General features: G+C 47.0%; 1 protein-coding gene across 3 annotated transcripts in view; it reads right to left on the bottom strand.

The window, feature by feature from the left end:
* Positions 1 to 21,854, bottom strand: part of rubcn (rubicon autophagy regulator) — a 67,097-nt gene that overhangs the window by 33,564 nt on the left and 11,679 nt on the right. For 2 of the 3 annotated variants that reach the window (XM_045697401.1, XM_045697403.1), the window contains exons 2-7: positions 14,949 to 15,102; positions 14,541 to 14,624; positions 10,073 to 10,232; positions 9,422 to 9,528; positions 7,306 to 7,531; positions 25 to 489 (exon numbers count right to left, since the gene is read on the bottom strand). In XM_045697401.1, coding sequence (XP_045553357.1) covers positions 25 to 489; positions 7,306 to 7,531; positions 9,422 to 9,528; positions 10,073 to 10,232; positions 14,541 to 14,624; positions 14,949 to 15,102 — 1,196 coding nt within the window. The remainder of the gene's footprint in view (positions 1 to 24; positions 490 to 7,305; positions 7,532 to 9,421; positions 9,529 to 10,072; positions 10,233 to 14,540; positions 14,625 to 14,948; positions 15,103 to 21,854) is intronic. The other variant, XM_045697402.1, reaches the window with a different exon arrangement.

Genomic DNA, 21,854 nt, shown 5'->3' with positions numbered 1-21,854 from the left:
ACACACACACACACACATGCTCACCATGTCTATGTTTGCTGTTGATCCCTGTGTCGGACATTGAGCGGACGTGTCCTCTGCTGCCCCCCCGACCCGGCTCCCTCTGACCCTCTGAGAAGGATGACCTTCGAGGTGTGGGAGGTGGGACTGAAGTCAAGGAGCTCCTTGCAGGGGACTGGACCTGAGCCTCACCATCCGATTCGCCGCCGCCAGGCTCGCCACCGGGGGTGGAGTTTTGGGAGTCGCGCCGATTGCCACGTTGCCCCAGGTTACCGATAGCCAGATACTCGGGGCCGTCGTCGTAGTCGCCCTCGCCAGAGTCTAGGGCGTCGGAGTGGGCAGGGCATGGGGAGGCGGGCTCTGTTAGGGCGATGGAGGGGACCACCACTGAGGGACCGGGAGGGGGGCTCATGCCCCTTTCACCATCTCCCTCGGACCCCCCCATGCACCCCCAAGGGGCTCCCGAGGCCCTAGCGGATGGAGTGGAGTCTAGAAGGGAAACAAGAACAGTATGGGCAAAATCAGACTTAGACATATAACTCTATATAACTCAATATAACTCAGTGCCTTCGGAAAGTATTCAGACCCCTTGACTTTTTCCAGTTTGTTAGGTTAAAGCCTTATTTCTAAAATTGATGAAATTGTTTTTTCCCCCCTTCAACCTACCGTAATTTCCGGACTATTAAGCGCACCTGAATATAAGCCGCACCCACTGAATTTAAAAAAAAAGGATTGTTTTGAACATAAATAAGCCGCATATGTCTATAAGCCGCAGGTGCCTACCGGTACATTGAAACAAATGAACTTTACACAGGCTTTAACGAAACACGGCTTGTAACAAAAATAAATAGGCTTTAACGAAACACGGCTTGTAACAAAAATAAAAAAATAGTAGTAAGCTTTAGTTGTCTTTTTGCACTGAGTCAATTCCTCACGCTGCTGTTTGCAACGCCTTATCGTCGACTCATTAAGACCAAGCTCCCGTGCAGCAGCTCTATTTCCTTTTCCAACAGCCAGATCAATCGCCTTCAACTTGAAAGCTGCATCATATGCATTTCTCCGTGTCTTTGCCATGATGAGGGTGACAAAATGACTACCGTAATCAGAATGATGGAAAGTTTGAGAGCGCTCGATTTAATCTAAACAGTAAACAAAAAAGTTGTTTGACCGTAACCCGTTCGGCAATTTCATTGGTCTAATGGAAGCTTCATGCCGCCAAAAAACTGAGCACATCACAGAATGTGTTTTTTGGAGAAAAAAAAAATTGAAAGCGGGAAAAATCCATATATTAGCCACGTCATTGTTTAAGCCGCGAGGTTCAAAGCTGGGAAAAAAGTTGCAGCTTATAGTCCGGAATTTACGGTACACACAATACACTATAAATGACAAAGCAAAAACTGTATTTATTTTTTTGCTCATTTATGAAAATATAAAAACTGAAATATCACATAAGTATTCAGGCCCTTATCTCAGTACTTTGTTGAAGCACCTTTGCTACCTATTACATCCTGGAGTATTCTTGGGTATGACACTACAAGCTTGGCACACCTGTATTTGGGGAGTTTCTCCCATTGTTCTCCGCAGATCCTCTCAAGCTCTGTCAGGTTGGATGGGGAGCGTCGCTGCACAGCTATTTTCAGGTTTCTCCAGAGATGCTCGATCGGGTTCAAGTCCGGGCTCTGGCTGGGCCACTCTAGGACATTCAGAGACTTGTCTTGAAGCCACTCCTGCGTTGGCTTGCTGTGTGCTTAGGGTTGTTGTCCTGTTGGAAGGTGAACCTTCGCCCCCAGTCTGAGATCCTGAGCACTCTGGAGCTCTGGTTTTCATCAATGATCTCTCTGTACTTTGCTCCGTTCATCTTTCCCTCCATCCTGACTAGTCTCCCAGTCCCAGCCGCTGAAAAACATCCCCACATTATGATGCTGCCACCACCATGATCACCATAGGGATGGTGCCACTACATACCAGGTTCCCTCCAGACGTGACACTTGGCGTTCAGGCCAAAGAGTTCAATCTTGGTTTCATCAGACCAGAGAAACTTGTTTCTCATGGTCTGAGAGTCCTTTAGGTGCCTTTTGGCAAACTCCAAGCGGGTTGTCATGTGCCTTTTTACTAAGGAGTGGCTTCTGTCTGACCACTCTACCATTAAGAGTTGGTACTTGCATTATTGTCACAGTAGACCTCAGCCTGAATGGACCCAGCAGAGATTTGTCCGTCGTCCGGGGGACACTCCGAGCTCCACCACTTACAGTCGGCTCTCACCCACCATGGAACTGTGATTGGTCGCCATGAGGAGCGGCTGAAGACATTGCCGGAGGATTTAAGACCTAATTTGTGGAGTGCTGCAGAGATGGTTGCCCTTCTGGAAGGTTCTCCCATCTCCACAGAGGAACTCTAGAACTCTGTCAGAGCGACCGTCGGCAACTTGGTCACCTCCCTGACCAAGGCCCTTCTCCCCTGATTGCTAAGTTTAGCTGGGCGACCAGCTCTAGGAAGAGTTTTGGTGGTTCAAAACATCTATTTATGGAGGTCACTGTGTTCTTGGGGACCTTCAATGCTGCAGAAATGTTTTGACACCCTTCCCCAGATCTGTGCTTCGACACAATCCTGTCTTGGAGCTCTATGGACAATTCCTTCGACCTCATAGCTTGGTTTTGCTCTGACATGCACTGTCAACTGTGGAACCTTATATAGACAGGTTTGTGCCTTTCCAAATCATGTCCAATCAATTGAATTTACCACAGATGGACTCCAATCATGTTGTAGAAACATCTCAAGGATGATCAATGGAAACAGGATGCACATGAGCTCAATTTAGAGTGTCATAGCAAAGGGTCTGAATACTTCGGTAAATAAGGTATTTTCTATATTTTTTTAATGAATGTGCTATGGGGTATTGTGTGTAGATTGCTGAGGAAATTGTTTTATTTCATGAATTTTAGAATAAAGCTGTAACGTAACAAAATGTGGAAAAAGTCAAGAGGGTCTGAATCATTTCCGAAGGCACTGTAGATACTTATAGTAGTGGCTACGTCTCTGACGAAAGAGAAAAAAACAAGACCTATTCAAGAGATCATAGCCTGATTCTCTAACGTGGAGTAGCAATCACAGTCTTTTCAATACATTCAATGTTTATCTGCAACATTCTGAACGGTTTCGCTCTATCGAGGAGAAAAACAAGACGTTTTAATGAATCCTTCATGTCACTAATGAACCATGTATCCATTCCCAGGTCATGACTTTGTAGGTTTACTTCACCACTACGGCCTATTTATTGCCTTACCTCATTTGCACACAATGTATACTGCTCAAAAAAATAAAGGGAACACTTAAACAACACATCCTAGATATAAATGAAAGAAATAATCTTATTAAATACTTTTTTCTTTACATAGTTGAATGTGCTGACAACAAAATCACACAAAAATAATTAATGGAAATCCAATTTATCAACCCATGGAGGTCTGGATTTGGAGTCACACTCAAAATGAAAGTGGAAAACCACACTACAGGCTGATCCAACTTTGATGTAATGTCCTTAAAACAAGTCAAAATGAGGCTCAGTAGTGTGTGTGGCCTCCACGTGCCTGTATGACCTCCCTACAACGCCTGGGCATGCTCCTGATGAGGTGGCGGATGGTCTCCTGAGGGATCTCCTCCCAGACCTGGACTAAAGCATCCGCCAACTCCTGGACAGTCTGTGGTGCAACGTGGCGTTGGTGGATGGAGCGAGACATGATGTCCCAGACTCTGTCACGTCTGTCACGTGCTCAGTGTGAACCTGCTTTCATCTGTGAAGAGCACAGGGCGCCTGTGGCGAATTTGCCAATCTTGGTGTTCTCTGGCAAATGCCAAACGTCCTGCACGGTGTTGGGCTGTAAGCACAACCCCCACCTGTGGACGTCAGGCCCTCATACCACCCTCATGGAGTCTGTTTCTGACCGTTTGTGCAGACACATGCACATTTGTGGCCTGCTGGAGGTCATTTTGCAGGGCTCTGGCAGTGCTCCTCCTGCTCCTCCTTGCACAAAGGCGGAGATAGCGGTCCTGCTGCTGGGTTGTTGCCCTCCTACGGCCTCCTCCACGTCTCTTGATGTACTGGCCTGTCTCCTGGTAGCGCCTCCATGCTCTGGACACTACGCTGACAGACACAGCAAACCTTGCCACAGCTCGCATTGATGTGCCATCCTGGATGAGCTGCACTACCTGAGCCACTTGTGTGGGTTGTAGACTCCATCTCATGCTACCACTAGAGTGAAAGCACCGCCAGCATTCAAAAGTGACCAAAACATCAGCCAGGAAGCATAGGAACTGAGAAGTGGTCTGTGGTCCCCACCTGCAGAACCACTCCTTTATTGGGGGTGTCTTGCTAATTGCCTATAATTTCCACCTGTTGTCTATTCCATTTGCACAACAGAATGTGAAATTTATTGTCAATCAGTGTTGCTTCCTAAGTGGACAGTTTGATTTCACAGAAGTGTGATTGACTTGGAGTTAAATTGTGTTGTTTAAGTGTTCCCTTTATTTTTTTGAGCAGTGTATATAGATTTTTTCTATTGTATTATTGACTGTATGCTTGTTTATTCCATGTGTAACTCTGTGTTGTTGTTTTTGTCGCACTGCTTTGCTTTATCTTGGCCAGGTCGCAGTTGTAAATGTGAACTTGTTCTCAATTGGTCTACCTGGTTAAATAAAGGTGAAATAAAAATAAATAAAAAGGTTCAGGGTACAATAAAGACAATTCAGGCTTCAATGAGCTATTGTGGTCCATAGTGACTTATTGTGGTCCATAGTGACTTATTGTGGTCCATAGTGACTTATTGTGGTCCAAAGTGACCTATTGTGGACACTGACCTGTTGGAATGATGAAGCAATAACATTGACATTTTACACTCTTATCCACAGCGATTTACAGGAGCAATTAGAGTTAAGTGCCTTGCTCAGAGGCACGTCGACAGATTTTTCACCTAGTCGGCTCGGACTTTCAGTTACTGGCCCAGCGGTCTTAAACACCACGCTACCTACCGCCACAGAGCGCATGTCTCGTCTAACCTCTAAACTGTTCCTCCACTTATCATCTCCCCCTCTCCTCCACTGTCCCCCTCTCCTCCACCCTTCTCTCTCCCCCCCACTGTCCTCCTCACTATCCCTCTCCCCATCCTTCGCTCTCCCCTCTCCCCCACTGTCCCCCTCACTATCCCTCTCCCCATCCTTCGCTCTCCCCTCTCCCCCACTGTCCCCCTCACTATCCCTCTCCCCATCCTTTGCTCTCCCCTCTCCCCCACTGTCCCCCTCACTATCCCTCTCCTTCTCTCTCCCCTCTCCCTCACTTCCCTATCCCCTCTCTCCCCCCTCTCACCATCCCTCTTCCCCCTCTCACCATCCCTCTTCCCCCTCTCACCCCCTCTCACCATCCCTCTTCCCCCTCTCACCATCTCTCACCTTCCCTCTCTCCCACTCTCACCATCCCTCTTCCCCCTCTCACCATCCCTCTTCCCCCTCTCACCATCCCTCTTCCCCCCTCTCACCATCCCTCTCTTCCCCCTCTCACCATCCCTCTCTCCCACTCTCACCATCCCTCTCTCACCATCCCTCTCTCACCATCCCTCTCTCACCATCCCTCTCTCACCATCCCTCTCTCACCATCCCTCTCTCACCATCCCTCTCTCCCCCTCTCACCATCCCTCTCTCCCCCTCTCTCCCCCTCTCACCATCCCTCTCTCCCCCTCTCACCATCCCTCTCTCCCCCTCTCACCATCCCTCTCTCCCCCTCTCACCATCCCTCTCTCCCCCTCTCACCATCCCTCTCTCCCTCTCTCCCCCTCCCTCTCTCCCCTTCTCACCATCCCTCTCTCCCCTCTCACCATCCCTCTCTCCCCCTCTCACCATCCCTCTCTCCCCCTCTCACCATCCCTCTCTCCCCCTCTCACCATCCCTCTCTCCCCCTCTCACCATCCCTCTCTCCCCCTCTCACCATCCCTCTCTCCCCCTCTCACCATCCCTCTCTCCCCCTCTCACCATCCCTCTCTCCCCCTCTCACCATCTCTCTCACCATCCCTCTTCCCCCTCTCACCATCCCTCTTCCCCCTCTCACCATTCTCTCACCATCCCTCTCTCCCCCTCTCACCATTCTCTCACCATCCCTCTTCCCCCTCTCACCATCCCTCACCATCCCTCTTCCCCCTCTCACCATCCCTCTTCCCCCTCTCACCATCCCTCTTCCCCCTCTCACCATCTCTCACCATCCCTCTTCCCCTCTCACCATCCCTCTCCCCCCCTCTCACCATCCCTCTCCCCCCTCTCACCATCCCTCTCCCCCCCTCTCACTATTCCCCTCACTACCCACCCTCTTTCTTCCCCTTCACTACCCACCCTCTTTCTTCCCCTTCAGTACCCACCCTCTTTCTTCCCCCCTCATTATCCCTCTCTCTATGTCCCTTCACTCCTTCCCATCCCTTTCTCACCTGAGTTGCTCTCTGAGATGGCCCCTGTGTTATCCTCACTCCCTCCCAAGTTGCTCTGAGATGGCCCCTGTGTTATCCTCACTCCCTCCCAAGTTGCTCTGAGATGGCCCCTGTGTTATCCTCACTCCCTCCCCTGAGTTGCTCTAAGATGGCCCCTGTGTTATCCTCACTCCCTCCCAAGTTGCTCTAAGATGGCCCGTGTTATCCTCACTCCCTCCCAAGTTGCTCTAAGATGGCCCCTGTGTTATCCTCACTCCCTCACCTGAGTTGCTCTAAGATGGCCCCTGTGTTATCCTCACTCCCACCCCTGAGTTGATCTCTGAGATGGCCCCTGTGTTATCCTCACTCCCTCACCTGAGTTGATCTCTGAGATGGCCCCTGTGTTATCCTCACTCCCTCCCAAGTTGCTCTGAGATGGCCCCTGTGTTATCCTCACTCCCTCACCTGAGTTGCTCTAAGATGGCCCCTGTGTTATCCTCACTCCCTCCCCTGAGTTGCTCTAAGATGGCCCCTGTGTTATCCTCACTCCCTCACCTGAGTTGCTCTCTGAGATGGCCCCTGTGTTATCCTCACTCCCTCACCTGAGTTGCTCTAAGATGGCCCCTGTGTTATCCTCACTCCCTCCCCTGAGTTGCTCTAAGATGGCCCCTGTGTTATCCTCACTCCCTCCCCTGAGTTGATCTCTGAGATGGCCCCTGTGTTATCCTCACTCCCACCCCTGAGTTGATCTCTGAGATGGCCCCTGTGTTATCCTCACTCCCTCCCCTGAGTTGATCTCTAAGATGGCCCCTGTGTTACCCTCACCTGAGTTGCTCTAAGATGGCCCCTGTGTTACCCTCACCTGAGTTGCTCTCTGAGATGGCCCCTGGGTTATTACTGTTGGGCGTGAGTCCTCCATCACGGTGGGGGAGGGAGCACTGGGAGGTGGTGAGCCTGTGGTTGAGCTCCCCTCTGGGGGGACCCTGACCTTCCCCGGACCTCCAGCCGCCTCCGGCCCCTGGCAGAACACCCAGACTCTGACTCTTCAACAGGCCCTCCATGTACGGAGAGCACATTAGAGTGGACAGCTGAGAGAGGAAGAGAGAGGGGGTGGATTAGAGGAGAGAGAGATGTACTGTAAGATAAGAGGGTAAGATGTGAATACAGGCACAGAAAATGAAGTATATATACACTGCTCAAAAAAATAAAGGGAACACTTAAACAACACAAAGTAACTCCAAGTCAATCACACTTCTGTGAAATCAAACTGTCCACTTAGGAAGCAACACTGATTGACAATAAATTTCACATGCTGTTGTGCAAATGGAATAGACAACAGGTGGAAATTATAGGCAATTAGCAAGACACCCCCAATAAAGGAGTGGTTCTGCAGGTGGGGACCACAGACCACTTCTCAGTTCCTATGCTTCCTGGCTGATGTTTTGGTCACTTTTGAATGCTGGCGGTGCTTTCACTCTAGTGGTAGCATGAGACGGAGTCTACAACCCACACAAGTGGCTCAGGTAGTGCAGCTCATCCAGGATGGCACATCAATGCGAGCTGTGGCAAGAAGGTTGGCTGTGTCTGTCAGCGTAGTGTCCAGAGCATGGAGGCGCTACCAGGAGACAGGCCAGACGTGGAGGAGGCTGTAGGAGGGCAACAACCCAGCAGCAGGACAACTACCTCCGCCTTTGTGCAAGGAGGAGCAGGAGGAGCACTGCCAGAGCCCTGCAAAATGACCTCCAGCAGGCCACAAATGTGCATGTGTCTGCTAAAACGGTCAGAAACAGACTCCATGAGGGTGGTATGAGGGCCCGACGTCCACAGGTAGGGGTTGTGCTTACAGCCCAACACCGTGTAGGACGTTTGCCAGAGAACACCAAGATTGGCAAATTTGCCACTGGCACCCTGTGCTCTTCACAGATGAAAGCAGGTTCACACTGAGCACGTGACAGACGTGACAGAGTCTGGAGACGCTGTGGAGAACGTTCTGCGGCCTGCAACATCCTCCAGCATAACCGGTTTGGCGGTGGGTCAGTCATGGTGTGGGGTGGCATTTCTTTGGGGGGCCGCACAGCCCTCCATGTGCTCGCCAGAGGTAGCCTGAATGCCATTAGGTACCGAGATGAGATCCTCAGACCCCTTGTGAGACCATATGCTGGTGCGGTTGGCCCTGGGTTCCTCCTAATGCAAGACAATGCTAGACCTCATGTGGCTGGAGTGTGTCAGCAGTTCCTGCAAGAGGAAGGCATTGATGCTATGGACTGGCCCGCCCGTTCCCCAGGCCTGAATCCAATTGAGCACATCTGGGACATCATGTCTCGCTCCATCCACCAACGCCACGTTGCACCACAGACTGTCCAGGAGTTGGCGGATGCTTTAGTCCAGGTCTGGAAGGAGATCCCTCAGGAGACCATCCGCCACCTCATCAGGAGCCTGCCCAGGCGTTGTAGGGAGGTCATACAGGCACGTGGAGGCCACACACACTACTGAGCCTCATTTTGACTTGTTTTAAGGACATTACATCAAAGTTGGATCAGCCTGTAGTGTGGTTTTCCACTTTAATTTTGAGTGTGACTCCAAATCCAGACCTCCATGGGTTGATAAATTGGATTTCCATTGATTATTTTTGTGTGATTTGTTGTCAGCACATTCAACTATGTAAAGAAAAAACGATTTAATAAGATTATTTCTTTCATTCAGATCTAGGATGTGTTGTTTAAGTGTTCCCTTTATTTTTTTGAGCAGTATATATAAATAATAAAAAGTTTAAGTAAAAACATGGAGAGAGAAAAAAGGAAACCATTTCTGATTGTCAAAGCTGAGAGGTAATGGAAAAGACATAAGGAATGAGGTAGAGAGATCAGACACTGAAGAGCATATCAGGGATAGGAGCCTGAGACACCAACATACACACAGAGAGAGAATGATTGGTGTGTCTGCTCAACTCTCTCTGCGCGCGCGTGTGTGTGTGTCACCTTAACTGTGTTGACAAGGGCCAGCAGACGGGGGTTGTTCTGCTCCACGGCCTCCAGACACTGGAACATGGCCGTCACATAGGGCTCACTCAGCAGAAAGGCCTCCACTGAGAGTGAGTGAGTGAGTGAGTGAGTGAGTGAGTGAGTGAGTGAGTGAGTGAGTGAGTGAGTGAGTGAGTGAGTGAGTGAGTGAGTGAGTGGGGAGAGAGAGAGAGAGGCAGGGGGAGAGAGAGAGAGAGGCAGGGGGGAGAGAGAGAGAGAGGCAGGGGGGGAGAGAGAGAGAGAGGCAGGGGGGAGAGAGAGAGAGAGGCAGGGGAGAGAGAGAGAGAGAGGCAGGGGGAGAGAGAGAGAGAGGCAGGGGGGGAGAGAGAGAGAGAGGCAGGGGGGGAGAGAGAGAGAGGCAGGCAGGCAGAGAGAGGAGAGAAAAGGGACAAAGTCAAGATTAGATAGGGGCAGGGTAAAAAATCAATAATACACTCAGTCAATCAACATCCAACACCCAGAAGATTGATTACATCATTCTTTCATCAAATTTCGATTTGCAAATGTTATTGGTTTGGCTCACCCTCACTCACTCCCCCACTCACTCCCCCACAAGGCAGATTTTTTTTAGGGTTCAAATGCCAAATCTGGTTTCGCTCCCACTCCTACCGTTGTAGTACTTGCTCGTGTGTCCCTGGTGTTTGAGCAGGGGTCGGAGCTGGGCTGAGAGCAGGTGGACCTGTAGGCTGTGCAGCAGCCAGCGCTCGGCCTTGTAACCCTCCCCGACACTCTGCAGCCCACTGCTCAGCACAGGCTCCAGCTTACTAAACTACAGGGCCAGAGAGGGGAGGGAAGAGAGGTGATGGTAGAGGGAGAGAGAGAGAGCGGAGAGGGGGAGAGTGAGGGGAAGTGATGGAATAGAAGGGTAAGGAGGAGGAAAAACAGAGGGAGAATAGATGAGAGGATGAAGGGGAGAAATACATAGAGACAGACAGAGAGAGAAAACACTTGAATCAGTTATTTAACCCACTGCCCTTTATGGTTGTGAGGTCTGAGGCCCGACTCACCAACCAAGAATTAACTAAATGGGACAAACACCAAATTGAGAACGCAGAGCAGAATTAGGTCGATATCCGCTAATTATCAAAATCCAGAAAATACCTGTTAAATTTGACAAACATCTAAAAGGAAGCGATTCCCTAACCTTACTTAACAAAGCCCTCACCTACGGAGAGATGAACCTGGAGAAGAGTCCCCTAAGCAAGCTGGTCCTGGGGCTCTGTTCACAAACAAACAGACCCCACAGAGCCCCAGGACAGCAACACAATTAGACCCAACCAAATCATGAGAAAACAAAAAGATAATTATTTCCAAGGTGTCAAGTAATTAACAAAAAAACTAAGTAAACTAGACCGAGAGTACACAGTGGCAGAATACCTGACCACTGTGACTGACCCAAACTTAAGGAAAGTTTTGAATATGTACAGACTCAGTGAGCATAGCCTTGCTATTGAGAAAGGCCGCCGTAGGCAGACCTGGCTCTCAAGAGAAGACACGCTATGTGCACACTGCCCACACAATGAGGTGGAAACTGAGCTGCACTTCCTAACCTCCTGCCAAATGTATGACCATATTAAAGATACATATTTCCCTCAGATTACACAGATTCACAAAGAATTCCACAAATCCAATTTTGATAAACTCCCATATCTATTGGGTGAAATACCACAGTGTGCTACCATAGCAGCAATATGTGTGACCTGTTGCCACAAGAAAAGGGCAACCATTAAACGACAAACACCAGTGTAAATACAACCCAAATGTATTTACATTCCCTTTTGTAATTTAACTATTTGCACATCATTAGAACACTGTTTATAGACATGACATTTGAAATATGAGAGAGAAACTCACATCAAAGCTGTGATCACATGACCATTATATAACAGGTGACCCCTCTCTCTGTGGCTGATCCCGGTCTCTCCAGCTGTTTGGTATGTAACAGTAGCCTGGTCTGAGATCTGTTTGGTATGTCATGACGTTGGCCTGTGGGTAAGGTTTATGACCCCCCCATAAATACCTTTCTCCCTTCCCCTCTCTTACTGACCCTACTGAAGGACTGCTGTCCTGTTAAATATAGAGAGTCTGGGAACATCAAACAAATGGGGAAAGGAACCATATTTTGGTAATAAAACCAGTTGGAAATATGCTTGATAACGTAATGAGTATGTATGTCAGTTCGCTTGTCATCTGAGACATTATGACTGATGACAGGACGACATAAACGGTACCTTAGAAAGTATACACTTTCTAGTTATCAGAGTAACATGGAATTGTTATGCAATTGAAATGTTTGATATTGAAATTGTTTGTTAGGAGATTAAATGTAATTTTAGCTTCCAAATGAGAGAATTGGGTTTTCATAAGGAAAGTGCCCTGCTTGATCAGTGGCCCACCCCTGTGAAGAGACAGGGGTTATAAACGATGAAACACATCCTTCCCCCGCTCCACTATATAAGCCTTTGACGAAAAGATAACCAGGTTGTTCCAGTACGGGAGGTCTGCAGCCTCTACGTTAGAAGGACACACATGTCAAGAACAGAACTAAGCCAACCTCGGCGTGAGCTATGGTATGAACTGGTATGAACTTTGAGCTTATTCACTACAGAAGTGCTACTTCCTAGCCGTTGAGTTAGCAGCGGCCGCTGTGGACGTGGGCTAGGAAAGGACAGACGACGGATCCAGTCTAACAGACGGACGAAGATACCACCACGTATCCAATGTACCACCAGAGACATTCTTCCGAGGACAGGAAGATCTGTTGGCCAACCCGGCCAGCATCTACGACCAACCTACCGAAGCGCAGCTCAGAGTAAATATTTATTGCATTTTCCTTTTCCAAATGGGCGGTAATTTAGAATGCATAAGATAATGTATTTACGATAGCATAGCTGCTGTTCCTCTGTTCCTAAATCTTCCCGCTCTTTCATTCAAGCCCAACCCCCTTTCCTTTGTGTAACCAGCCGTCATATCTGTTCCGTCTACCGGGACGTTTTCTGTATGACATCATCTGTATTCTGTGTATTTGTAATTCTGTGTGATTAGTTAGGTATTTAGTAAATAAATAATTAAACCCAATTTTGTATTGCTGATTCAACTTGTTAGCCAGGGTTCGTGAAGATAGCCAAGAATTTACAACTTTCATTATGAGACTGAAAATAAGATAAGGGTTAATATTGACTGCTATCGATGTAAAATATTACTAAGTATTTTAATAGTTTATTCGGAAGATAACAGCTCTATAAACGTTCTTCCGTGGTGCCCCGACTTTCTAGTTAATTACATTTACATGATTAGCTTAATCAGGTAATATTAATTACAGAGAAAGAATTTTATAGGTTAGCATGTCATATCACTTAATCCGGCATAGCCAAAGACACGACAGGTATGTAACAGTAGCCTGGTCTGAGATCTGTTTGGTATGTAACAGTAGCCTGGTCTGAGATCTGTTTGGTATGTAACAGTAGCCTGGTCTGAGATCGGTTTGTGCCGTCTGTGCCAATGTAAAAAGGTGTAGCTGAGATCATTAAGAGAGCAGCAGAGGTTGACAAGGTTGTTGATGAGGTATGACCCTAGTAAGAACGTTACTGTGTGAAAGTGTATAGTCATTGTCAGTGCTTCTTTTTAAACTCATTGTCAACCGTGGACCTACCAGCTCAGATTTAGCATCAAATTAGCACCACTACTTATCATTTGGCTACATAATGACTAAACACTGCATTGTTTAAAATGTCCCAAACCACAGGGATGAAACAACACATGCATCCCAAACGGTGCCCTATTCCCTACTTAGTGCACTTCTTTTGACCAGGCCTCAGTGGCACCCTATTCCCCACTTAGTGCACTTCTTTTGACCAGGCCTCAGTGGCACCCTATTCCCTACTTAGTGCACTTATTTTGACCAGGCGTCATAGTGGCACCCAATTCCCTATACATTGCACTTCTTTTGACCAGGCCTCATAGTGGCCCACTATTCCCTACTTAGTGCACTTCTTTTGACCAGGCCTCATAGTGTCACCCTACTCCTTACTGAGTGCACTTCTTTTGACCAGGGCTCATAAGGTAGTGCACTAAGTAGGGAATAGGGTGCCATTTGGGATGCAGTTGTCTGTGGTCACAACAAACTGTACTGGATCCACCATAATATACACGGGGTGAATTTTCATTGGAAGGAGATAACGTACCTGTTCTACATATGAGGCCAGGTGAGGGCTGACGGAGCGGACATACCTGTTCTACATATGAGGCCAGGTGAGGGCTGACGTAGAGGACATACCTGTTCTACATGAGAGGCCAGGTAAGGGCTGACGTAGAGGACATACCTGTTCTACATATGAGGCCAGGTGAGGGCTGACGTAGAGGACATACCTGTTCTACATGAGAGGCCAGGTGAGGGCTGACGTAGAGGACATACCTGTTCTACATGAGAGGCCAGGTGAGGGCTGACGTAGAGGACATACCTGTTCTACATATGAGACCAGGTGAGGGCTGACGTAGAGGACATACCTGTTCTACATGAGAGGCCAGGTGAGGGCTGACATACCTGTTCTACATGAGAGACCAGGTGAGGGCTGACGTAGAGGACATACCTGTTCTACATGAGAGGCCAGGTGAGGGCTGACAAAGCGGACATACCTGTTCTACATGAGAGGCCAGGTGAGGGCTGACAAAGCGGACATACCTGTTCTACATGAGAGGCCAGGTGAGGGCTGATGTAGAGGACATACCTGTTCTACATGAGAGGCCAGGTGAGGGCTGACGTAGAGGACATACCTGTTCTACATGAGAGGCCAGGTGAGGGCTGACATACCTGTTCTACATGAGAGGCCAGGTGAGGGCTGACAAAGCGGACATACCTGTTCTACATGAGAGGCCAGGTGAGGGCTGACGTAGAGGACATACCTGTTCTACATGAGAGGCCAGGTGAGGGCTGACATACCTGTTCTACATGAGAGGCCAGGTGAGGGCTGACAAAGCAGACATACCTGTTCTACATGAGAGGCCAGGTGAGGGCTGACAAAGCGGACATACCTGTTCTACATGAGAGGCCAGGTGAGGGCTGACGTAGAGGACATACCTGTTCTACATGAGAGGCCAGGTGAGGGCTGACGTAGCGAACACGCCACACAAAGGGCCAGTAGTCTTTCTGCTTGTAGTACACCTGCAACGCAAAACCAGCCTTTTACTACAGTACAATGACATTGGTATGAGGCTTATCTTACAGGATAAAAAAAAATTGCTAAATAGAATCGGAGAAAAAGCAGTACAATTATGATGTGTTCATTCTCAGCAGCTCTTTTGCACCCTGCCTCAAAGAAAATGCAAGGAAGAAAAGCAGAACTTCCATTGAGCAGATGCTCCAGGGCAATAATATGATAGAGCGTCTGGAAAACAGCCAAATAATAAGTGCCTTGTGTACACAAAGCTTTTCTCAAAAAAGCACAAAATGACAAGAGTAGAAGAGTAGTCATTCCCGAGGCCTGACCTGCTCGTGCTTGAGGCCGTGGCTGAGGATGTGGTTCATGTCCTTGTGCAGCCTCTGCAGACCCCCGTAGCGAGACCACACGTTGGGGTTGCTGCTGGACACCAGACCCTCCACCGTGGTCTTCAGACTGGACAGCAGCTTCCAGTGTTCCCTCCTGGAGGGGGAGAGAGAGAGAAAAGGAGAGGGAGAAAAAACCCAGAGAGAAGTCAGGTTTGAATGAACTCGTGCCCCCCCCCAAAACACTCAAAAGCAGAAGGTTGAGCAGAGAGATAAATGTTTGCACCAAGTGACTGCCAGAGAAGAAAACCACGACCATACAATCAAATACTGCCATAACAAACTACTTTTCTTAAAACTGCATTGTTGGTTAAGGGCTTGTCAGTAAGCATTTCACTGTAAGGTCTACACTTGTTGTATTTGGCACCTGTGACAAATAAAATTTGATTTGACTGTGCAATGACCCCAAACAAACCATGGTGACTACAAACTACTGGCTGTGGACTGCATTTACAGCACCCAATGAGATGTATTGTACTAGGCTAAGTAGCTATAGTATATGCAGACCATAGACAAACAGTACATTCAGAAAGTATTTAGAGCCCTGGACTTTTTCCACATTTTGTGACGTCACAGCCTTATTCTAAAATTGATTAAATACATCAAAATCCTCAGCAATCTACACACAATACCCCATAATGACAAAGCGAAAACAGGTTCAGACATGTTTGCAAATGTATTAAAACTTAAATACAGAAATACTTTATTTACATAAGTATTAAGACCCTTTACTATGACACTCAAAATTTCCAGTGATCATCCTTGAGATTTTTCTACAAATTGGAGTCCACCTATAGTAAATTCAATTGATTGGACATGATTTGGAAAGGCACACACCTATAAGGTCCCACAGTTGACAGTGCATGTCAGAGCAAAAACCAAGCTATGAGGTCGAAGGAATTGTCCGTAGAACTCCGAGACAGGATTTTGTGTACACACAGATCTGGGGAAGGGTACCAAAACATTTCTGCAGCATTGAAAGTACCCAAGAACACAGTGGCCTCCATCATTCTTAAATAGAAGAAGTTTGGAATCACCAAAACTCTTCTAGCCAAACTGACCAATCGGGGGAGAAAGGCCTTGGTCTGGGAGGTGACCAAGAACCCCGATGGTCACTCTGACAGAGCTCCAGAGTTCCTCTGTGGAGATGGGAGAACCTTCCAGAAGGACAACCATCTCTGTAGCACTCCACCAATCAGGCCTTTATGGTAGTGGCCAGATGGAAGCCACTCCTCAGTAAAAGACATGACAGCTCGCTTGGAGTTTGCCCCAAAAAAGGCACCTAAAGACTCTCAGACCATGAGAAAATGATTTTCTGGTTTGATGAAACCAAGAATCAACTGTTTAGCCTGAATGCCAAGCATCACGTCCGGAGGAAACCTTGCACCATCACTATGGTGATGCATGGTGGTGGCAGCATCATGCGGTGGTGTTTTTTTTTCCAGAGTTCGCCTTCCTGGTGCCACAGAAAAGCCTCCTGAGGAAGTCATTAACACTGCAGTTAGCCGAGATTTTATTAGAAAAGAAGTGTTTCCTAATGGTTGAGGAAGTAGTAGTTGGATGTCTTCGGTACAACATAGTGACCGTGCAGAGCATCCAAGACGATAGCTCTAGCCTACATAGCCAAGGTGATGTGGGCGACAATCTCCACAGGTAATAGTAAACTCTTAAAACAACAGTATTAAATACACTGAGTAAACAAAACATTAAAAACACCTGCTCTTTCCCTGACATAGACTGACCAGGTGAAAGTGATGATCCCTTATTGACGTCACTTGTTATATCCACTTCAAAATCAGTGTAGATGAAGGGGAGGAGACACAGGTTAAAGAAGGATGTTTAAGCCTTGAGATGATAGAAACATGGATTGTGTACATGTGCCATTTCAGAGGATGAATGGGCAAGACAATATTAAAAGTGCTTTGAACGGGATTTGGTAGTAGGTGCCAGATGCACCGGTTTGTGTCAAGAACTGCAACACTGCTGTGTTTTTCACACTCAACAGTTTCATGTTTGTATCAAGAATTGTCTACCACCAAAGGACATCCAGCCAACTTGACACAACTGTGAGAAGCATTGGAGTCAACATGGGCCAGCATCCCTGTGGAACGCTTTCGACACCTTGTAGCGTCCCTGCCCTGATGAATTGAGACTGTTCTGAGGGCAAAAAGGGATGCAACTCAGTATTAGGAAGGTGTTCATGTTTGGTATACTCAGTGTATATTGTTATTCTGAGTGAGTGAATGGAGAAAGCAGGAGAAACAAAGGTGAATTTGATAGTGAGATAAAAATCAGGCTGACCCCAAAATCCCTTTGACGCCGTAGTGGACGGCAGCCATTTCGCGAGCTCCTACCCAACTTCGCTATTTTCTATTTTGTGATTCTTGTGCCATTTATCCTTACTTTATTTTCATGAAAATGTAATTCACCATCATTTCATATAACCGACAAGAACTTTTGAACATCAGATAGGCAGTTGCATACCCTGATTGCGGCTTCAACTCATTGCCCTGGGCCGTTTATATAATTCCGAGAAGAGGAAAATGCTGGCATTACAGAGGCACAAGAGGGGGAGATTAATGCTTAGAGAAAACTGTCCATCTCTTCCCTCCCTTCTATTTGCCAATGTACCCAGATTCAACTTCAAAAGAGGGGGAGTCACGATAATAAAATGGATGACCTCCGATCGAGGATTTGCTACCAACGGAACTCTCGTAACTGTAATATTCTCATGGCTTTTGGACAAGATACATCCCCCCCCCCATGGCTATCCAAGTTGATGGATTCTCCATTCACAGAGCAGACAGGACAGTAGAGTCAGGGAAATCAAGAGGGGGAGGGATTTGCCTCTTCCAACCCAGAGGACTGGGTGATCTCGATCTCTGAGGCCGACGTGAGTAATGTTTTTAAATCAGGAAAACACTCGCAAGGACAGGGGGGGGTAAGACGTTATTCCAGGGCGTGTTCTCAGAGTATGGGCAGATTAGTTCGCAAGCACCCACCTCGATAAGAGGAATACCTACATGACCAAAAGTATGTGGACACCTGCTAGTCGAACATCTCATTCCTTAAATCATGGGCATTAATATAGAGTTGGTCCCCCCCTTTGCTGCCATGACCCCTCCTGTCTCAGCCTCCAGTATTTATGCTGCAGTAGTTTGTGTCGGGGGGCTAGGGACAGTCTTATATTTTTCCTGTCTTATCCAGTGTCCTGTGTGAATTTAAGTATGCTCTCTCAAATTCTCTCTTTCTCGGAGGACCTGAGCCCTAGGACCATGCCTCAGGACTACCTGGCATGATGACTCCTTGTTGTCCCCAGTCCACCTGGCCGTGCTGCTGCTCCGGTTTCAACTGTTCCGCCTGCGGCTATGGAACCCTGACCTGTTCACTGTGAATACTATTATTTGACCATGCTGGTCATCTATGAACATTTTAACATCTTGGCCATGTTCTGTTATAATCTCCACCCGGCACAGCCAGAAGAGGACTGGCCACCCCTCATAACCTAGAGAGGAACCAGGCTTTCGCCTTTCTAGGGTGTTTTTCCTAGCCACCGTGCTTCTACACCTGCATTGCTTGCTGTTTGGGATTTTAGGCTGGGTTTCTGCACAGCACTTTGATATATCAGCTGATTTAAGAAGGGATATATAAATACATTTGATTTGATAACAGCCTCCACTATTCTGGAAAGGCTTTCCACTAGATGTTGGAACATTTCCGCAGGGACTTGCTTCCATTCAGCCACAAGAGCATTGGTGTGGTCGGGCACTGATGTTGGGTGATTAAGCCTGGCTTGCAGTGGCGTTCCAGTTCATCCCAAAGGTGTTCGATGGCGTGGAGGTCAGGACTGTGCGCAGGCCAGTCAAGTTCTTCCACACTGATCGACAAACTATTTCTGTATGGACCTCGCTTTGTGCTCGGGGGCATTTCCATGCTGAAACAGGAAAGGGCCTTTCCCAAACTGTTGCCACAAAGTTGAAAGTAGAGGTTGACCGATGATTTTTTTTTTTACGCCGATACCGATTATTGGAGGCCCAAAAGGGGCGCTACCGATTAATCGGCCGATTGTTTTACATTTATTTGTAATAATGACAATTACAACAATACTGAATGAACACTTATTTTAACTTAATATAATACATCAATAAAATCAATTTAGCCTCAAATAATGAAACATGTTCAATTTGGTTTAAATAATGCAAAAACAAAGTGTTGGAGAAGAAAGTAAAAGTGCAATATGTGCCATGTAAGAAAGCTAATGTTTAAGTTCCTTGCTCAGAACATATGAAAGCTGGTGGTTCCTTTTAACATGAGTCTTCAATATTCCCAGGTAAGAAGTTTTAGGTTGTAGTTATTATAGGAATTGTAGGACTATTTCTCTCTATACGATTTGTATTTCATATACCTTTGACTATTGGATGTTCTTAGTTCTCTCACGTCACCCCGCTCCTCCGCTCTCTCCACTGGCTTCCAGTTGAAGCTCGCATCCGCTACAAGACCATGGTGATTGCCTACGGAGCTGTGAAGGGAACGGCACCTGAAACCCCACCTCTTTAAGGAATACCTAGGATAGGATAAAGTAATCCTTCTAACCCCCCCCCTTAAAAGATTTAGATGCACTATTGTAAAGTGGTTGTTCCACTGGATATCATAAGGTGAATGCACCAATTTGTAAGTCGCTCTGGATAAGAGCGTCTGCTAAATGACTTAAATGTAATGTTCTTATAGGCACTTTAGTATTTCCAGTGTAACAGTATAACTTCCGTCCCTCTCCTCGCTCCTACCTGGGCTCGAACCAGGAACACATCGACAACAGCCACCCTCGAAGCAGCATTACCCATGCAGAGCAAGGGGAACAACTACTCCAAGTCTCAGAGCGAGTGACGTTTGAAACGCTATTAGCGCGCACCCCGCTAACTAGCTAGCCATTTCACATCAGTTACACCAGCCTAATCTCGGGAGTTGATAGGCTTGAAGTCATAAACAGCGCAATGCTCGAAGCATTGCGAAGAGCTGCTGGCAAAACGCACGAAAGTGCTGTTTGAATGAATGCTTACGAGCCTGCTGGTGCCTACCACCACTCAGTCACACTGCTCTATCAAATCATAGACTTAATTATAATATAATAAAACACACAGAAATACGAGCCTTAGGTCATTAATATGGTCGAATCCGGAAACTATCATCTCGAAAACAAAACATTTATTCTTTCAGTGAAAAACAGAACCGTTCCGTATTTTATCTAACGGGTGGCATCCCTAAGTCTAAATATTCCTGTTACATTGCACAACCTTCAATGTTATGTCATAATTACGTAAAATTCTGGCAAATTAGTTCGCAACGAGCCAGGCGGCCCAAACTGTTGCATATACCCTGACTCTGCGTGCAATGAACGCAAGAGAAGTGACACAATTTCACCTGGTTAATATTGCCTGCTAACCTGGATTTCTTTTAGCTAAATATGCAGATTTAAAAATATATACTTCTGTGTATTGATTTTAAGGAAGGCATTGATGTTTATGGTTAGGTACAGTCGTGCAACGATTGTGCTTTTTTCGCAAATGCGCTTTTGTTAAATCATCCCCCGTTTGGCAAAGTTGGCTGTCTTTGTTAGGAAGAAATAGTCTTCACACAGTTCGCAACGAGCCAGGCGGCCCAAACTGCTGCATATACCCTGACTCTGTTGCAAGAGGTGACACATTTTCCCTAGTTAAAATAAATTCATGTTAGCAGGCAATATTAACTAAATATGCAGGTTTAAAAATATATACTTGTGTATTGATTTTAAGAAAGACATTGATGTTTATGGTTAGGTACACGTTGGAGCAACGACAGTCCTTTTTCGCGAATGCGCACCGCATCGATTATATGCAACGCAGGACAGGCTAGATAAACTAGTAATATCATCAACCATGTGTAGTTAACTAGTGATTATGATTGATAATTTTTTTATAAGATAAGTTTAATGCTAGCTAGCAACTTACCTTGGCTTCTTACTGCATCCGCGTAACAGGCAGGCTCCTCGTGGAGTGCAATGTAAAGCAGGTGGTTAGAGCGTTGGACTAGTTAACCGTAAGGTTGCAAGAATGAATCCCCGAGCTGACAAGGTAAAAATCTGTCGTTCTGCCCCTGAACAAGGAAGTTAACCCACCGTTCCTAGGCCGTCATTGAAAATAAGAATGTGTTCTCAACTGACTTGCCTAGTTAAATAAAGGTGTAAAAAAAATATTTAAAAAATTGTCCAAATCGGTGTCCAAAAATACAGATTTCCAATTGTTATGAAAACGGCCCTAATTAATCGTCCATTCCGATTAATCGGTCGACCTCTAGTTGAAAGTACAGAAAAGTTTTGATTCTTTGCATGCTGTAGCATTAAGATTTCCCTTCAGGGGGCCATGAAAACCATGAAAAATTGCCCCAGACCATTATTCCTCCTCAAACAAACTTTACAGTTCGCATTATGCATTCAGGCAGGAGGCATTCTCCTGGCATCCACCAAACCCAGATTTGTCCGTCAGACTGCCAGATGGTGAAGCGTGATTCATCACTGCAGAGAAAGCGTTTCCACTGCTCCAGAGTCAAATGGCGGCGAGCGTTACACCCCTACAGCCGGCGCATGGCAATGCGCATGGTGATCTTAGGCTTGTGTGAGGAAGCTCGGCCGTGGAAACCCATTTCATGAAGCTCCCGACTAACAGTTATTGTGCTGACTTCGCATCCAGAGGCAGCTTGGAACTCAGTAGTTAGTATTGCAACCGATGACATGCGATTTTTACGCTCTACGCGTTCTGTGAGCTTGTGTGGCCAACCACTTCACGGCTGAGCCGCTGCTGCTTTTAGACGTTATCA

This window comes from Salmo salar, chromosome ssa16 (assembly GCF_905237065.1).
Source record: "Salmo salar chromosome ssa16, Ssal_v3.1, whole genome shotgun sequence".
Lineage (NCBI taxonomy): Eukaryota > Metazoa > Chordata > Actinopteri > Salmoniformes > Salmonidae > Salmo > Salmo salar.
Note: the sequence above shows the minus strand (reverse complement) of the source record. Positions and strands in the feature narration are given on the sequence as shown.